The 13,013-nt window shown below is 45.8% G+C and overlaps 1 protein-coding gene and 1 long non-coding RNA gene across 3 annotated transcripts in view; one reads left to right on the forward strand and one right to left on the reverse strand.

Annotated features, from left to right (window-relative positions):
* Positions 1 to 13,013, reverse strand: part of LOC142463752 (uncharacterized) — a 55,362-nt gene that overhangs the window by 34,458 nt on the left and 7,891 nt on the right. The gene's annotated exons all lie outside the window — the stretch shown is intronic.
* Positions 10,093 to 13,013, forward strand: part of LOC142463726 (uncharacterized) — a 79,802-nt gene continuing 76,881 nt past the window's right edge. The window contains exon 1 of one of the 2 annotated variants that reach the window (XM_075566629.1): positions 10,093 to 10,142. Coding sequence is in view for 1 of the 2 variants with exons in the window: in XM_075566628.1 (XP_075422743.1) it covers positions 10,540 to 10,623 (84 nt within the window). In the remaining variant the exon portion in view is untranslated. Of the gene's footprint in view, positions 10,143 to 10,529; positions 10,624 to 13,013 lie in introns of those variants that run through there. The other variant, XM_075566628.1, reaches the window with a different exon arrangement.

A 13,013-nucleotide genomic window follows, 5' to 3' on the forward strand; every position in this document is an offset into this window, starting at 1 on the left:
TTTGCCCAACATCAGTCATTAGTAATGTTATTTTATAGTAATAAGATCGCTCAAAAATAAGTTTTAGTATCTGGGCTGTTTCAGTTTTGACTGTGATTGATTCCTGTGTTTGCTCAGCGCTGACAGTCTGTATGTTCATGCTACTGAACCTGTATTCCAGAGAGTATATTGCTGCACAAGGCTCAGCAGAGGCAAAAAGAAAACGCTTACTAAAGCAGCGTCAGCATAGAGAGAAAATATGTCTCATTGTGTCCTTTTTTTAGTGCTTTTTTTTTATAATAATAAAAAAAGGAGGCGCCGGTACTCATAATAAAAATCAAAAATACATAATAAAAATCTAAATGTTTAACATATATAGAGGCTGTATATTTCTTTGGATTTTAAAGAATTAAAAAAAATAAAACATAGAAAATTCCAAATGCTCTCTCGCCAAAGAGAATGAATCCCAGAATCCTATGCACCCACCCACACACGCACAATGCCAACCTATTCCTCATTCCTACTTGGTGAGAAACTTTTTTGAATCCTGTTTAAACTTATTTTATGTAGCCCTTTTTCCCTCTAGCATGAAGGGACTACTAGTGCTGGCGTTACCTGTAGGCTCACAGAGAGCTGAGCGTCCACCACTGGGAGCCTGGTTAACAAATATATAAAGGGGCAGTGCCACCACGAACAGGATCCCAATTATATGATATAACCCCGAACAGGAACCAATAATAACAGCTCACAGATTATGCAATAACCTTTTACTGTCATATATATATTCTAATCAACACAGAGGATATAATAACTCTACTGGACAGCTATCACAGTTATCACTAGCCACGCAGGGCTTTGTCCCACCACCGTGTACCCCACACCGTGTCCACAATACCAGAAGAGTCGCGGGGTCGCCTCACCCTCTGAGTGTCCCTCCCTTCTAGGCATGATCAGCGCCTTACTGTACAGTAGTGTTGGTACACGTTTGGTGAACAGGTACCTGCCGGGTGTGTCCACCCCCAGGCGCGCTGACAAGGAGAAGTAAAGGGATCCGCCGATCCTGCGATATCCTCCGCAGGCCGAACACCTCCCACTGAAGTGACCCATGCGGTGATATTCGCTCCCTCTCTTCAGACTGCAGATAATAAGATGCTCCAGAAGCAGCCGTTTGCCTAATCTGGCTAACCACTAAAGGCAGGGTCCCTAACTAATGGGGCCTTCCCTAGAGCAGCCACAATCTAGGGTGAGTTGGGCCTAGCTGGGGCCTAGGTGTGTCTCTGTCCTAGTGCAGAGGGTCACAGACCCCTAGACCTACACACCTTCCCCTCTCTGAGTCCCGGCTCCAACTGCCTTCCTTGTTTAAACACGCGGAATGTAACTGCCTCTGCAGAAAATCTCTGCCGCACAATTGGCTCCCTGGCGTCACGTGTCACATGCCCCTATGCCTGCTCAGGGCTGTAGTCCCTTGCAGAGCTTTCTAACATTGGCCCCTCATGCACCTGCTCCACTGCGCCTGCGCAACCTGACATCGCCACCGCAGTCGCCTTTGCGCATGCGCAGCTTTACTCAAGATGGCAGCGCCCTGCAACGGGCACCGCATGTCACAATCACGCCTCATCGGTTCACATTTTTAAAAAAAAAATTGTAATAGTTTTTTTAATTGGGTTTACAAGCATTAAACAACAACATTACAACACAGAAAAAAAAAAACAATAAGAAACAAAAAAACTAAATTATTTTTGGTATTGCTCATCATACTTATAATTTCAAAATTCAAAACATTAACACAAATAATAATAATAATAATAAAAAAGATAATAGCATTTTCAAAGATTAACATCAAAGCTATCACCACACATCCTCCTAACAGAATCTGGCATAAGATTCCCCCCCCCCCCCAATCAACAATGTACTCTCATATTTCCTGCAATTTTCAGGTAATTTGAAAATTGGACCAAATACATAAGAATTTACAATGCATCTGATCTCAGGCACACTATTAGAGTGGGTTGGGGTTCCTTACAATGCATCTGATCTCAGACGTGCTATTAGAGAGGGTTGGGGTTCCTTACAATGCATCTGATCTCAGACGTGCTATTAGAGAGGGTTGGGGTTCCTTACAATGCATCTGATCTCAGACATGCTATTAGAGAGGGTTGGGGTTCCTTACAATGCATCTGATCTCAGACACACTATTAGAGAGGGTTGGGGCTCTCCAGAATGTCACAATATAATAATAGGGTTCTATAAGAGATCTACCAGTGCAGAGGTATACCCAGGAAGACTGATTTGGGGGAAATTAACCATGACTTTATTTATACCTCACTTGAAAAAGACCTTATGGTCGAAACGTTGTGTTTCTGTTTGGCTAAATAAATTAGATCATTTGGAAATCCATTGTGCCCACGTATCCTCTCTTCTTGTACTGCTGGATCAGCTGCAGGCTCTTATCCAGACGCAGGAGCACCGGTAATTACTTTACATTTATTCTTATTTGGTGTGCAGCATTTACCATTTTTATTTATTTAGCCTGTCACATTAAACAGCCTTTTAAGGCAAAACATAATACAAAGAAACAAACACCTATCCCTGTGTAAGGGCTAATTTACAGTACTTCCCTAGTCCCTATCTGCAAGACCGTTGGGTGGAGGGAAGCTCCTTACCCACCTATCACCCCAAAGTCTGAAGAAATACCTGTATGCAGGGGCTCTTTGTGGCAGTCTCTGAGTCTAGGTGAGTCCAGGAAAAGAGGTCTGGTGTCTTGTTATCAGCACAGATCTTCAATGTACTCAAGGCCTCATCTCCCTATGTCAGCACAGTATGTCTGTGCTAAGGAGTCTCTTGGTCTGTCCCAAGCAGTGTTTTTTTTTTACTCTCCTCTCATTACCCAGGTGGAGCTGGTTAATTGACTAGCTGCAATTAACCAGCTCCCTGCAGGATTTTCATACCACTAGAGATTTAAGGTGTAAGGGTTTGTTTTGAGGCCTCTAAAGTGTATGGCTCTACACTCAGCACACACGTTTACAATTTTTATTCTTGTTTTTTTCCCCTCTTTTCCATCCCCTTTTGTATTTGTCTTTAGACAAGAGCAGATAAAGGGGAGGGGGGCATGGAGCTTGAGGGTTTTTTTTTTTATGTTACTTGCTCTCTAAGAAACCTCAATCCAAACCCTTTCATACCCTCAATCCATGAGGTCCATTCTTGGGCCTGCTGGTGTAAAGTACTGCCTAGTCACGTGGTGGTAGTAGGGAACGTTCCCAGTCATGTGGACGGGATTGAAATTTGGGAGGCCCTAAAGAAACTCCTGGGCCTAGACCAAGGGTGGAAGCAAATGGAGCAAAGGTTTGACATCACTGTCCAGTGGAGTAGCCTATGGATAGCGGCGGGTCAGGATTTATGCAGGGAAAATGGCCCTTGGATTTTATCAGACCCAGGAGAGCGCACGTGCTGCTGACTGCCAGCCTGCACAGAAAAAGTGTTGCAACAATCTGTCCGGGTTTGGCGCGAAAATCAGAGCCCCTCCCCTGCGATGTGAGTGACTCAGCGCAGAGCCAGAAACACCCCTTGAAAGAGTGTGCCGCCCCTCCTCTAAATTCCACCAGGGGGAGTGAGCACAGTGAACTGCCAGTAGCAACTTCTGTTCCCCCTAAGAAAGATACAGGATGCAGTAAACCACAACCTCAGCTACCAGGGGCATGGCGAGCGAGGAAAGTGAGTCAACCATATATTTTGTGCACGTGTCTGCATAAAGTGAGGAAGGGTGATATGGACTTTGCCTATTTCTCATTGACTAAAGGGTTCCTGGAAGTATCCACTGACGGGATCCCCAGCTTGAGGTGTTTGGGCCCTGATTGTGTATTCCTGGGAAAATAACTTGTTTGGGGAGCTATTTTCTTTGTGAATGGAGCAAACCATCTTGTGTCTAGCCCTTTTCTGCCTACGCTTAAGGAGTACCAAGCCCCGATGACAGAGATGACTCCGGATCCAGACTCGGTTCCAAAACCGGAACCCCAGATGACGGAACCCCAGATGACGGAATCAACAAAGGGTAAAGTGACTGCCCAGGGAGAAGGGGGATCGCTACCAGTGGTACCGTCGGAGCAGGACCGCTTCATGCCGATTGCCGCCAGTGAATGCGAGGCGCCCTGACGCTGTTCCCCTGCAGAGGTGTCCCTACCCCCATCCTTGTCTACTGATGACAGCAGCCAACCATCAGTGGTGATGCGCCTACCGGCGGGCCACTTCAGCAGTGTGGCAGAGGCAGAGCGGCTTACCTGTGACTTGGACCCGCTGCACATCGACATCCCTCGGCAGCCAGCACTGGTTTTGCCAGAGCCACGGAAGAGTCCCACAGCTGTGGCGACTCCCAGTGTGTCGGAGGGACATCTGGAGATGGGACCGGAGGAAGAGGAACCCATCGCAAGCCAGCGGAGTGGTGAGGAACCGCCTTACTCCCCACAGGCTCCGATGGAGGCAGCCATGGAAAAGGCCCAAACTAAGGCTCATGCTGAGCAGCAGAACATCGCTGGACATCCGTGTGCCCGAGGTGAGACTGCTCATGACCTGACGGTGGGCCCGTGTGACACCATAACCGCTACATAACTGAACTGAGTGTGAGCCCGTGCGCTCCATCCCAAATGGTCCCAGGACTGGGATCCAATGCTCCCGAGTTTCCAGAAAGTGAGTGGACTGCCCCAGAAGTGCCGGGGTCAGGTCCCAAGCCAGCCGAGGTGGTAACCGCCAGCGTTCCTGATGACCTGCTGGACACCGTGAATCAATGCAGTGGTAAGGTATCAACCCTTTACCCCCTGCAGGATGTAACAAAGACTTTGAGTACAGAGACATTGCTAATCGCTCGCTTCCCAGTGGAATCCTCCCAAGTGCTTGGGGACAAGGACTGTGTTGTAAATGCCCCATTGAAATTTGCCTCCTCTAAGCGCAACATGGAGCGCTCTGTCCGTCATGTGGTGGACCGCGTAAAGGTCAAGACCTCCTCGCCTACCGCATCCATTCCGCGGATGGCCGGGTAAAGGTCTGGCCAAGAGACACTGTGCTGTTCCTTCCACCAGGGGGAGGAAGTAGTATGGAACCAGTGACTATTGCACATGACCATAATCTCAAAGAGTCTACAGAGACTCCAGTGTCGGTAAACGGAGACTACCCAGGCGGAGGCTCACAAAAGTCAAAGTGAGGTACCCCCACATTATCAGTTAGGGGCACCCCACAATTGGTCTCAGCAAACAGCTAACACTCAGCTGGCCTAGAGTATTACTGTGTGTGATATGCCATGTACCAATGACGTTAAAGCACCTGTGATAAGTTGTATATACTATGCACTGCATTTTCATTATATAACTTTATTGTGCTGTGTGACGCTGTCCTCCAAGCGGGGTCGTTGGTATTTCCACCAGGGGGAGATTGTAGCCGGGGTCCCTCCGGCCCGCTGTCTGCAGGTTTCTTTCCCCCTAGCGTTTGTGCTGCGGCGGGGGCGAGCGCATTCCCCGGGGCTCCCGGTGGCAGCTGCGGCAGGACACCGCAATGTTTAATGTGTTCGCGCATGTGCGGAGGCTTGCGCGTAAGCAGAGCAGTCGCGGCGGCCATGTTGAGGGTGGCGCAGGAGTTCGCGCCTATGCAGTGCAATGCACAGAGGTTGGCAAGCATAGAGGTGGCCATTACATGTGCGCTCTTGGAAGTTGCGCATGCTCAGTTAAGAGTAGCGGCGGCCATTACAGCTTCAGACATGCGCAGTAAAGATCGCGCACGCGGTCCCCATAGGAAAGAGCTGTACCAAGGACTACAATTCCCAGCAGCCTCTGGGGACTGCACTTTCACCCTGGTCACAGGCAGCCAGACAGCCAATAGAGCTTGCAGCTTCTCCTGTTGGAGAAGATACAATGTTGTGTGCAGACTGGGATTGTCAGTTAGGAGATGGGACGCAGAGAGGGGAGGGTGTGTTTGTGCAGGGAGGAAAGTAGCCTCCTGCACTAGCCCAGAAGTCTCCCCTTAGGCCCCAGCTAGACCCCACTCCCCTTGAGCTTGTGACTGCTTTAGGGAAGGCCCCTTAGGTAGGGACTTTGCCCTGTTAGCAGTCAGTTTAGTCAGTTCAGTCAGTGACACAGCTGCAGTGCTGTGTGCTCTGACAAGGGTCAGTGTTGCTAGGAATCATTCTCTGAGGCTGCAGAGATAAGAGACTTTCCAAAGGTGGATCACTCCATGCGGGAGTCACCCAACGCCAGGCAGAGTTGCAGGACGTCACAGAGGAGATCGCAGAGTGGCGGATCCTTTGTGAAGAATCTGCAGCCTCAGGTGCTGGAGCACTGAGGCAGGTATCGTATTAAGGGCACCAACATACCGGTACATCAGGCGCTGATCCCGCCTATAGGTTCTGGGTCTGTTAAGTGGACTCGTGGGACTCTGGGTACACGGTCTTGGGGAAGGTATAAAGGGTGGGGTTAAGGCACTGTGAGATAGTGTGCCTGTGGGTAGTTGTTTGATTCTGCATATAGTAAACGGTTATACTTATACTCCTGTGTATGTGGTTACTATATGTGGGTCCTGTGTAGGGGACATTCTACACTCCTAGAATCCTACACAGGTGGAGGCGCTGACCGAAGAAGAGCGTTCCAGAGGATTCACCCCAGACTCTCACTAGCGGAGGCTCAGACCTCCTGTGAGCCTGACAGGTATACTGCACCACACCTGGTAACATATAGGTTCCCCCTCACATACACTCTATATGCGATTGGGTGGGGGAAAACCCATTACATATATATATTTTGAGGATATCACGGGTCATCACACATTCGTAATTGGGAGGTGAACTCAGGACGTGTGCCCTAGTATATGTCAACACTAATACAAGGGAATAAAAAGGGGTTACATACCATTTGAGAAATTCATCGTATGCCAGATGATTGACCTTTCTAGCTATGTACCCTTGGTATCTAAGTTGTTTCAGGTAATGCAGCATAAAGTAATTATTCCTAATTTACCACCATCCTGTTTTAAAGTGAATTAACTTTGCATGCTAACAAAACATGATAATGTTAACATACAATTTTTTTTTTAAACAGGTTGCATCAAAATGAGCTTGTACAATCTGTTCGACATCAATTTTGAATGAATTAATCCAAACACTGTTATCTATATAATAATGTACAAATGACATGCAAAATAAATAATTAAAACATATTACACGTAAAATATTAACCGTAAAATAGATCTCTTTAGGAACCAATTTATTTCCTAATCCCAATTACTTTGTCATAATATCTTTCTTATGATTTGAAATTAATTTTATTGTATATTTAATCCCAGAGGGACATTATTTCCAGTAAAAATGTTTGCTCATCTTGGCTTTGATAAATCCATACAAAGGAATCACAATATACTATAGGTATCTCCACCAATGTAGCTTGTGTATTCAATTGAAAGTATAAGAGAGATAAAGGTAAAAGTGAAGTAACCCATTCTATTCTTTGGGTGCCAATATTTACAAACATTTCCAAGACGATCAAAATTACTTTAAATACTTAGCTGATTTTTCACTAACATCAATCACCTACAGTTAGGTCCAGAAATAATTGGACACTGACACAATTTTCATAATTTTGGCTCTGTACACCACCACAATGGATTTGAAATGAAACAACCGAGATGCAATAGAAGTGCAGACTTTCATCTTTAATTCAAGGGGTAAAACAAAACTATCGGATGAAATGTTTAGGAATTGCAACCATTTTCATACACAGTCCCCTTATTTCAGAGGCTCAAATATAATTGGACAAATTAACACAATCATAAATACAATTTTCATTTTTAATACTTTGTCGAGAATCCTTTGCAGGCAATGATTGCTTGAAGTCAGGAACGCATGGACATCACCAAACGCGGGGTTTCCTCCTTTGTGATGCTTTGCCAGGCCTTTACTACAGCTGTCTTCAGTTGTTGTTTGTTCGTGGGTTTTTCTGCCTTAAGTTTTATCTTCAGCAAGTGAAATGCATGCTTGATCGGGGTGAGACCAGGTGATTGACTCAGCCATTACAGAATATTCCACTTCTTTGCCTTAAAAAACTCCTGGGTTGCTTTCGCAGTATGTTTTGGGTCATTGTCCATCTGTAAAGTGAGGCACCGTCCAATCAACTTCGCTGAATTTGGCTGAATCTGAGCAGACAATATATCTCTATACACTTCAGAAGTCAGCCGGCTGCTTCTGTCTTCTGTCACTTCATCAATAAACACTAGTGACCCAGTGCCATTGGAAGCCATGCTTGCTCATGCCATCACACTGCCTCCACCGTGTTTTACAGATGATGTGGTATGCTTCGGATCATGAGCCGTTCCAAGCCTTCTCCATAGTTTTGTCTTCCCATCATTCTGATACAGATTGATCTTAGTTTCATCTGTCCAAAGAATGCTGTTCCAGAGCTGGGCTGACTTTTTTTATATATTGTTTGGCTAAGTCTAATCTGGCCTTTCTATTCTTGAGGCTTATGAATGGTTTGCACCTAGTGGTGAACCCTCTGTATTTGCTCTCGTGAAGTCTTCTCTTTATGGTAGACTTGGATAATGATATGCCTACCTCCTGGAGAGTGTTCTTCACTTGGCTGGATGTTGTGAAGGGGTTTTCTTTACCATGGAAAGGATCCTACGATCATCCACCACTGTTGTCTTCCGTGGACATCCAGGCCTTTTTGTGTTGCAGAGCTCACCAGTGCGTTCTTTTTTTCTCAGAATTTACCAAACTGTTGATTTGGCCACTCCTAATGTTCCTGCTATCTCTCTGATGGATTTTCTTTTTTTTTGCAGCCTAAGGATGCCCTGTTTCACTTGCATTGAGAGCTCCTTTGACCGCATGTTGTGGGTTCACAGCAACAGCTTCCAAATGCGAATGCCACACCTGGAATCAACTCCAGACCTTTTACCTGCTTAATTGATGATGAAATAACGAAGGAATAGCCCACACCTGTCCATGGAACAGCCTTTGAGTCAATTGTCCAATTACTTTTGGTCCCTTGAAAAAGAGGATGATACATATTAAAGAGATTTATATCCTAAACCCTTCCTCCAATTTGGATGTGAATACCCTCAAATTAAAACTGATAGACTGCACTTTAAGCCCATATTGATTATTTAATTGTAACTTGAATTTATTTTGGTAAACAGCCGAAATAACAAAACTTGTATCAGTGTCCAATCATTTCCGGACCTAACTGTATGTTTCATTTGTTAAACATATGACTGTCAAGTTCAACTTGCTCCATTCTGGTAGTACACCTTTAAAATTATTATTTTTTTTAAAATGTAAACTCCCCCAAATCTCATTTTTAAAATGCTTCTTTTATATAATTAGAAAAGGGACAAGACTTTGACATGAGTCCTATTTTCTACAACCGCAAAAAAAAAAAAAAAGAATAAAAGGGTAGTGGAACAAATTCAGTGAAAAGACCAAAAAAATATATAAATTTTTAGGTAAATATCAGCAGGTTCCTTTGATAAATATATAGTGGTGTGAAAAAGAAAGTACACCCTCTTTGAATTCTATGGTTTTACATATCAGGACATAATAACAATCAACTGTTCCTCAGCAGGTCTAAAAATTAGGTAAAAACAACCTCAGATGAACAACAACACATGACATATTACACCGTGTCATGATTTATTTAACAAAAATAAAGCCCAAATGGAGAAGCCATGTGTGGAAAACTAAGTGCACCCTTACTGCTTCCATAGGAATTAAGATGCGAAGTAGCAGACAGGTGCTGCTAATTAAATGCCCTTGATTAATTGATCATCACGCATTGAAGCTGGGTCTGAACCCCTTTAATTTCAGCTCCGGTGACCCCCTGCTTCCCGAGATACAGACCTCCAAAAGGGGGTGCTGGTATCTCGGCAAAGTATAATGTATGTTTTGATACTTTGAAGCAGGGGGTCTCCGGAGCTGAAATTAAAGGGGTTCAGCTGAGGAGACTTCCTGTTTCAATGCTATGTTAAAAAAATAAAATAAATCTGATTTTCAGTCATTATTCTTCTGACAAGTGATACAGGATGGAAAGAGTAGGCACTAGGACCCAGAGTTTAGCCAGTGTAGTAATAGTTTTACTTTGTCCAATGTCCCATGGTAACCAGTCATCATAAGCGAACTAGACACAAACAATAGCCAGGTAAGAACTCTTACTGCTTTTCCTCTTATGTTCATATCCGTTCTCTTTAAACATTTACAGAGTGGAAATGGAATATACATTCATTTTGGATTGCATATAGCACATGGCGTGTTTGATTTGCGTTAAATCCTTTGACATTATATAACATAACATAGATCATTAAGAGTACAGACTGTCCTCGGAGCATGTAATGTACAGGTTCAGGCCGGTTTTACAATGAGATCTGGTGACTATAAGCTTGAGTCTGCAAACCATAAGATTTATTATTTTCCTTACAAACCACTTTTACACCATTATACAGAGTGAACAAACTATATATCAGAAATATGTTTTCTTCTTCTGTCTGTTCCTTTTTTTCTTCATTTACTTAACCTCTTTGCTGCCAGATGGGCCACCAATGCATTGCGCGCGCACGGCAGGGAGCGGGGAGCCGACAGACAGCGGGGAAGACCAGAAAATAAAGATTTCGCGCCGATTAAATGTATGTATGTATGGATATGTGTGTGTGTATGTGTCAATAAGTGCACACATACATTTGTTTCTTTAAAAAAATCTTATTTAAGCCATTATTTCACACACACATACAGTACACACATACATATATACACACACACATACACATATACACACAAATATATACACACACACAAATATATACACACACACATATACACACACATACACATACATACACACACACACACAAACACACACACACACATACAAATATACACACACACATACACATATACACACACATATATACATATACACACACACATACACACACACATACACACACACATATACACACACACACACACACATATACACACACACACACATATACACACACACACACATATACACACACACACACACACACACATACACACACACATATACACACACACATATACACAAATATACACACACACAATACCTGTCGCTCCCGGCAGCACTGAGACTCTATACACACAAAAATCATGCGACACGTGCACGCGTGTTTGCACATGCACGCGCGCGCAGCTGCAAACACTATAGAACGTCCCTAATGCTGCGCTTATAGTGCCGGCGACGCGATGTTGCGTCAAATCAAATGCATTGAATCCGTCACATGCACTTATAGTAGACGTGATGGCGCAACGGAGCGAACTAAATCTCTGTAGTCAGTAGAATTTGATTTTTACAGTGACGGTCTCACCATGTGACAGGCTGTAACCAATTAGGTAGCTTCTGATGCAGGGAGAGGGGGAATGTGTGTGATGTGCAGGGAGAGGGGGGATGTTAGGTTGACCATTTGTCCCGGTTTTGCCGGGACAGTCCCGGTTTTTTCATTCCTGTCCCGGTTGTGGTCCGTCCCGGTAATGTCCCGGTTTTTGGCCCTGGTCCCGGTTCTTGTAGCAGGATGCGGGGGCGCTGCGCGATGCGGGGGCGCTGCGTGATGCGGCGTGCGAGCGGTGAGGAGAAGATGCGGTTGCAGGTGAGGATTTGCAGAATGTCGGGGGGTTGGGCTTTTGGAGAATGCCGTCCGGGCCGCAGGGGATTGGTTGAAGGTTGCCGGGGGCGGGTCTTTGTAGGATGCCAGGCCGCAGGGGATTGGTTGGAGGTCGGAGGAAGCTGGGCGAGGCTTTGCAGGATGCCGGGCCGCAGGGAACTGGTTGGAGGACAGAGCACACTGAGCTGCTTCCTTCTCAGAGCAAGTAGAGGTGTGTGTGTGTAGCTGTGTGTGTGGCTCTGTGAGTGTGTGTGTGGCTCTGTGTGTGTGTGTGGGGGGGGGCTCTCTGTGTGTGTGTGTGTGGCTCTATGTATGTGGCACTGTGTGTGTGTGTGGCTCTATGAGTGTGGGTCAGTGGCTCGGTGTATGTGTGGGGGGGTCAGTGGCTCTGTGTGTGGGGGTCAGTGGCTCTGTGTGTGTGGGGTGATCAGTGGCTGTGTGTAGGGGGTCAGTGGCTCTGTGTGGGGGTCAGTGGCTCTGTGTGGGGGTCAGTGGCTCTGTGTGTGGGGGGGGGGTCAGTGGCTCTGTGTATGTGTGTGGGTCAGTGGCTCTGTATTCTGAAGCCAGGGTCACGTTGGTATGAATGGCTCCCGATAGCATTAACACAGTTCCCTTTTAAATCACTCCAAGTCCTGTAATATTTCCTCCACTTTATTGGGAAAAGGCAGCAGGATACAGATGCTTGTGGATGGTGTGTAGTGGTGATTATTAGTTAGGAACCGGTAAAAAGAGATGTCCTCACCAAGGGGGATAAACAGAGAAGGGGTTCTTTACTCACTGTCTCCAGGGTGAAAAAGGGAAGTGAGGTGCAGTGTGGGTAAAGGAATAGTCTAGGGGCAGACCATGTCTGAACAAACAGGAGGGGGGGCAGACTAGCCCATTCTGGTGAGGATCTCAGAAACTGCTGTAGCAGCTCACTGATGTCATGCTCGCAGGCAAGGAATGCAACATTGTTGCAAGCCACACAGGCACAGTATGTGTCTGCAGACTCCATGCAGCTGGGAATAAAATCTGACAGGCAGAAACTGCAAAGGAGAGAGGGGGGTGAATCAGAAATGTGGCTCTTGTTCCATAACACTCTGTGTGTCTGTTGGTCAGTGGCTCTGTGTGTGTGTGTGTGTGTGTGTGTGTGTGTGTGTGTGTGTGTGTCTATGTGAGTGTGTGTCTCTGTCAGTGTGTGGCTCTGTGTGTGGGTGGCTCTGTGAGTGTGTGGGTGTGGGTGGCTCTGTTAGTGTGTGGGTGGCTCTGTTAGTGTGTGGGTGGCTCTGTGAGTGTGGGTCAGTGGCTGTGTGTGTGTGTGTGTGTGTGTGTGTGTGTGTGTGTGTGTGTGTGTGTGTGTGTGGCTCTGTGTGTGTGTGTGTGGCTGTGTGTGT

This window comes from Ascaphus truei, chromosome 1, assembly GCF_040206685.1.
Source record: "Ascaphus truei isolate aAscTru1 chromosome 1, aAscTru1.hap1, whole genome shotgun sequence".
Lineage (NCBI taxonomy): Eukaryota > Metazoa > Chordata > Amphibia > Anura > Ascaphidae > Ascaphus > Ascaphus truei.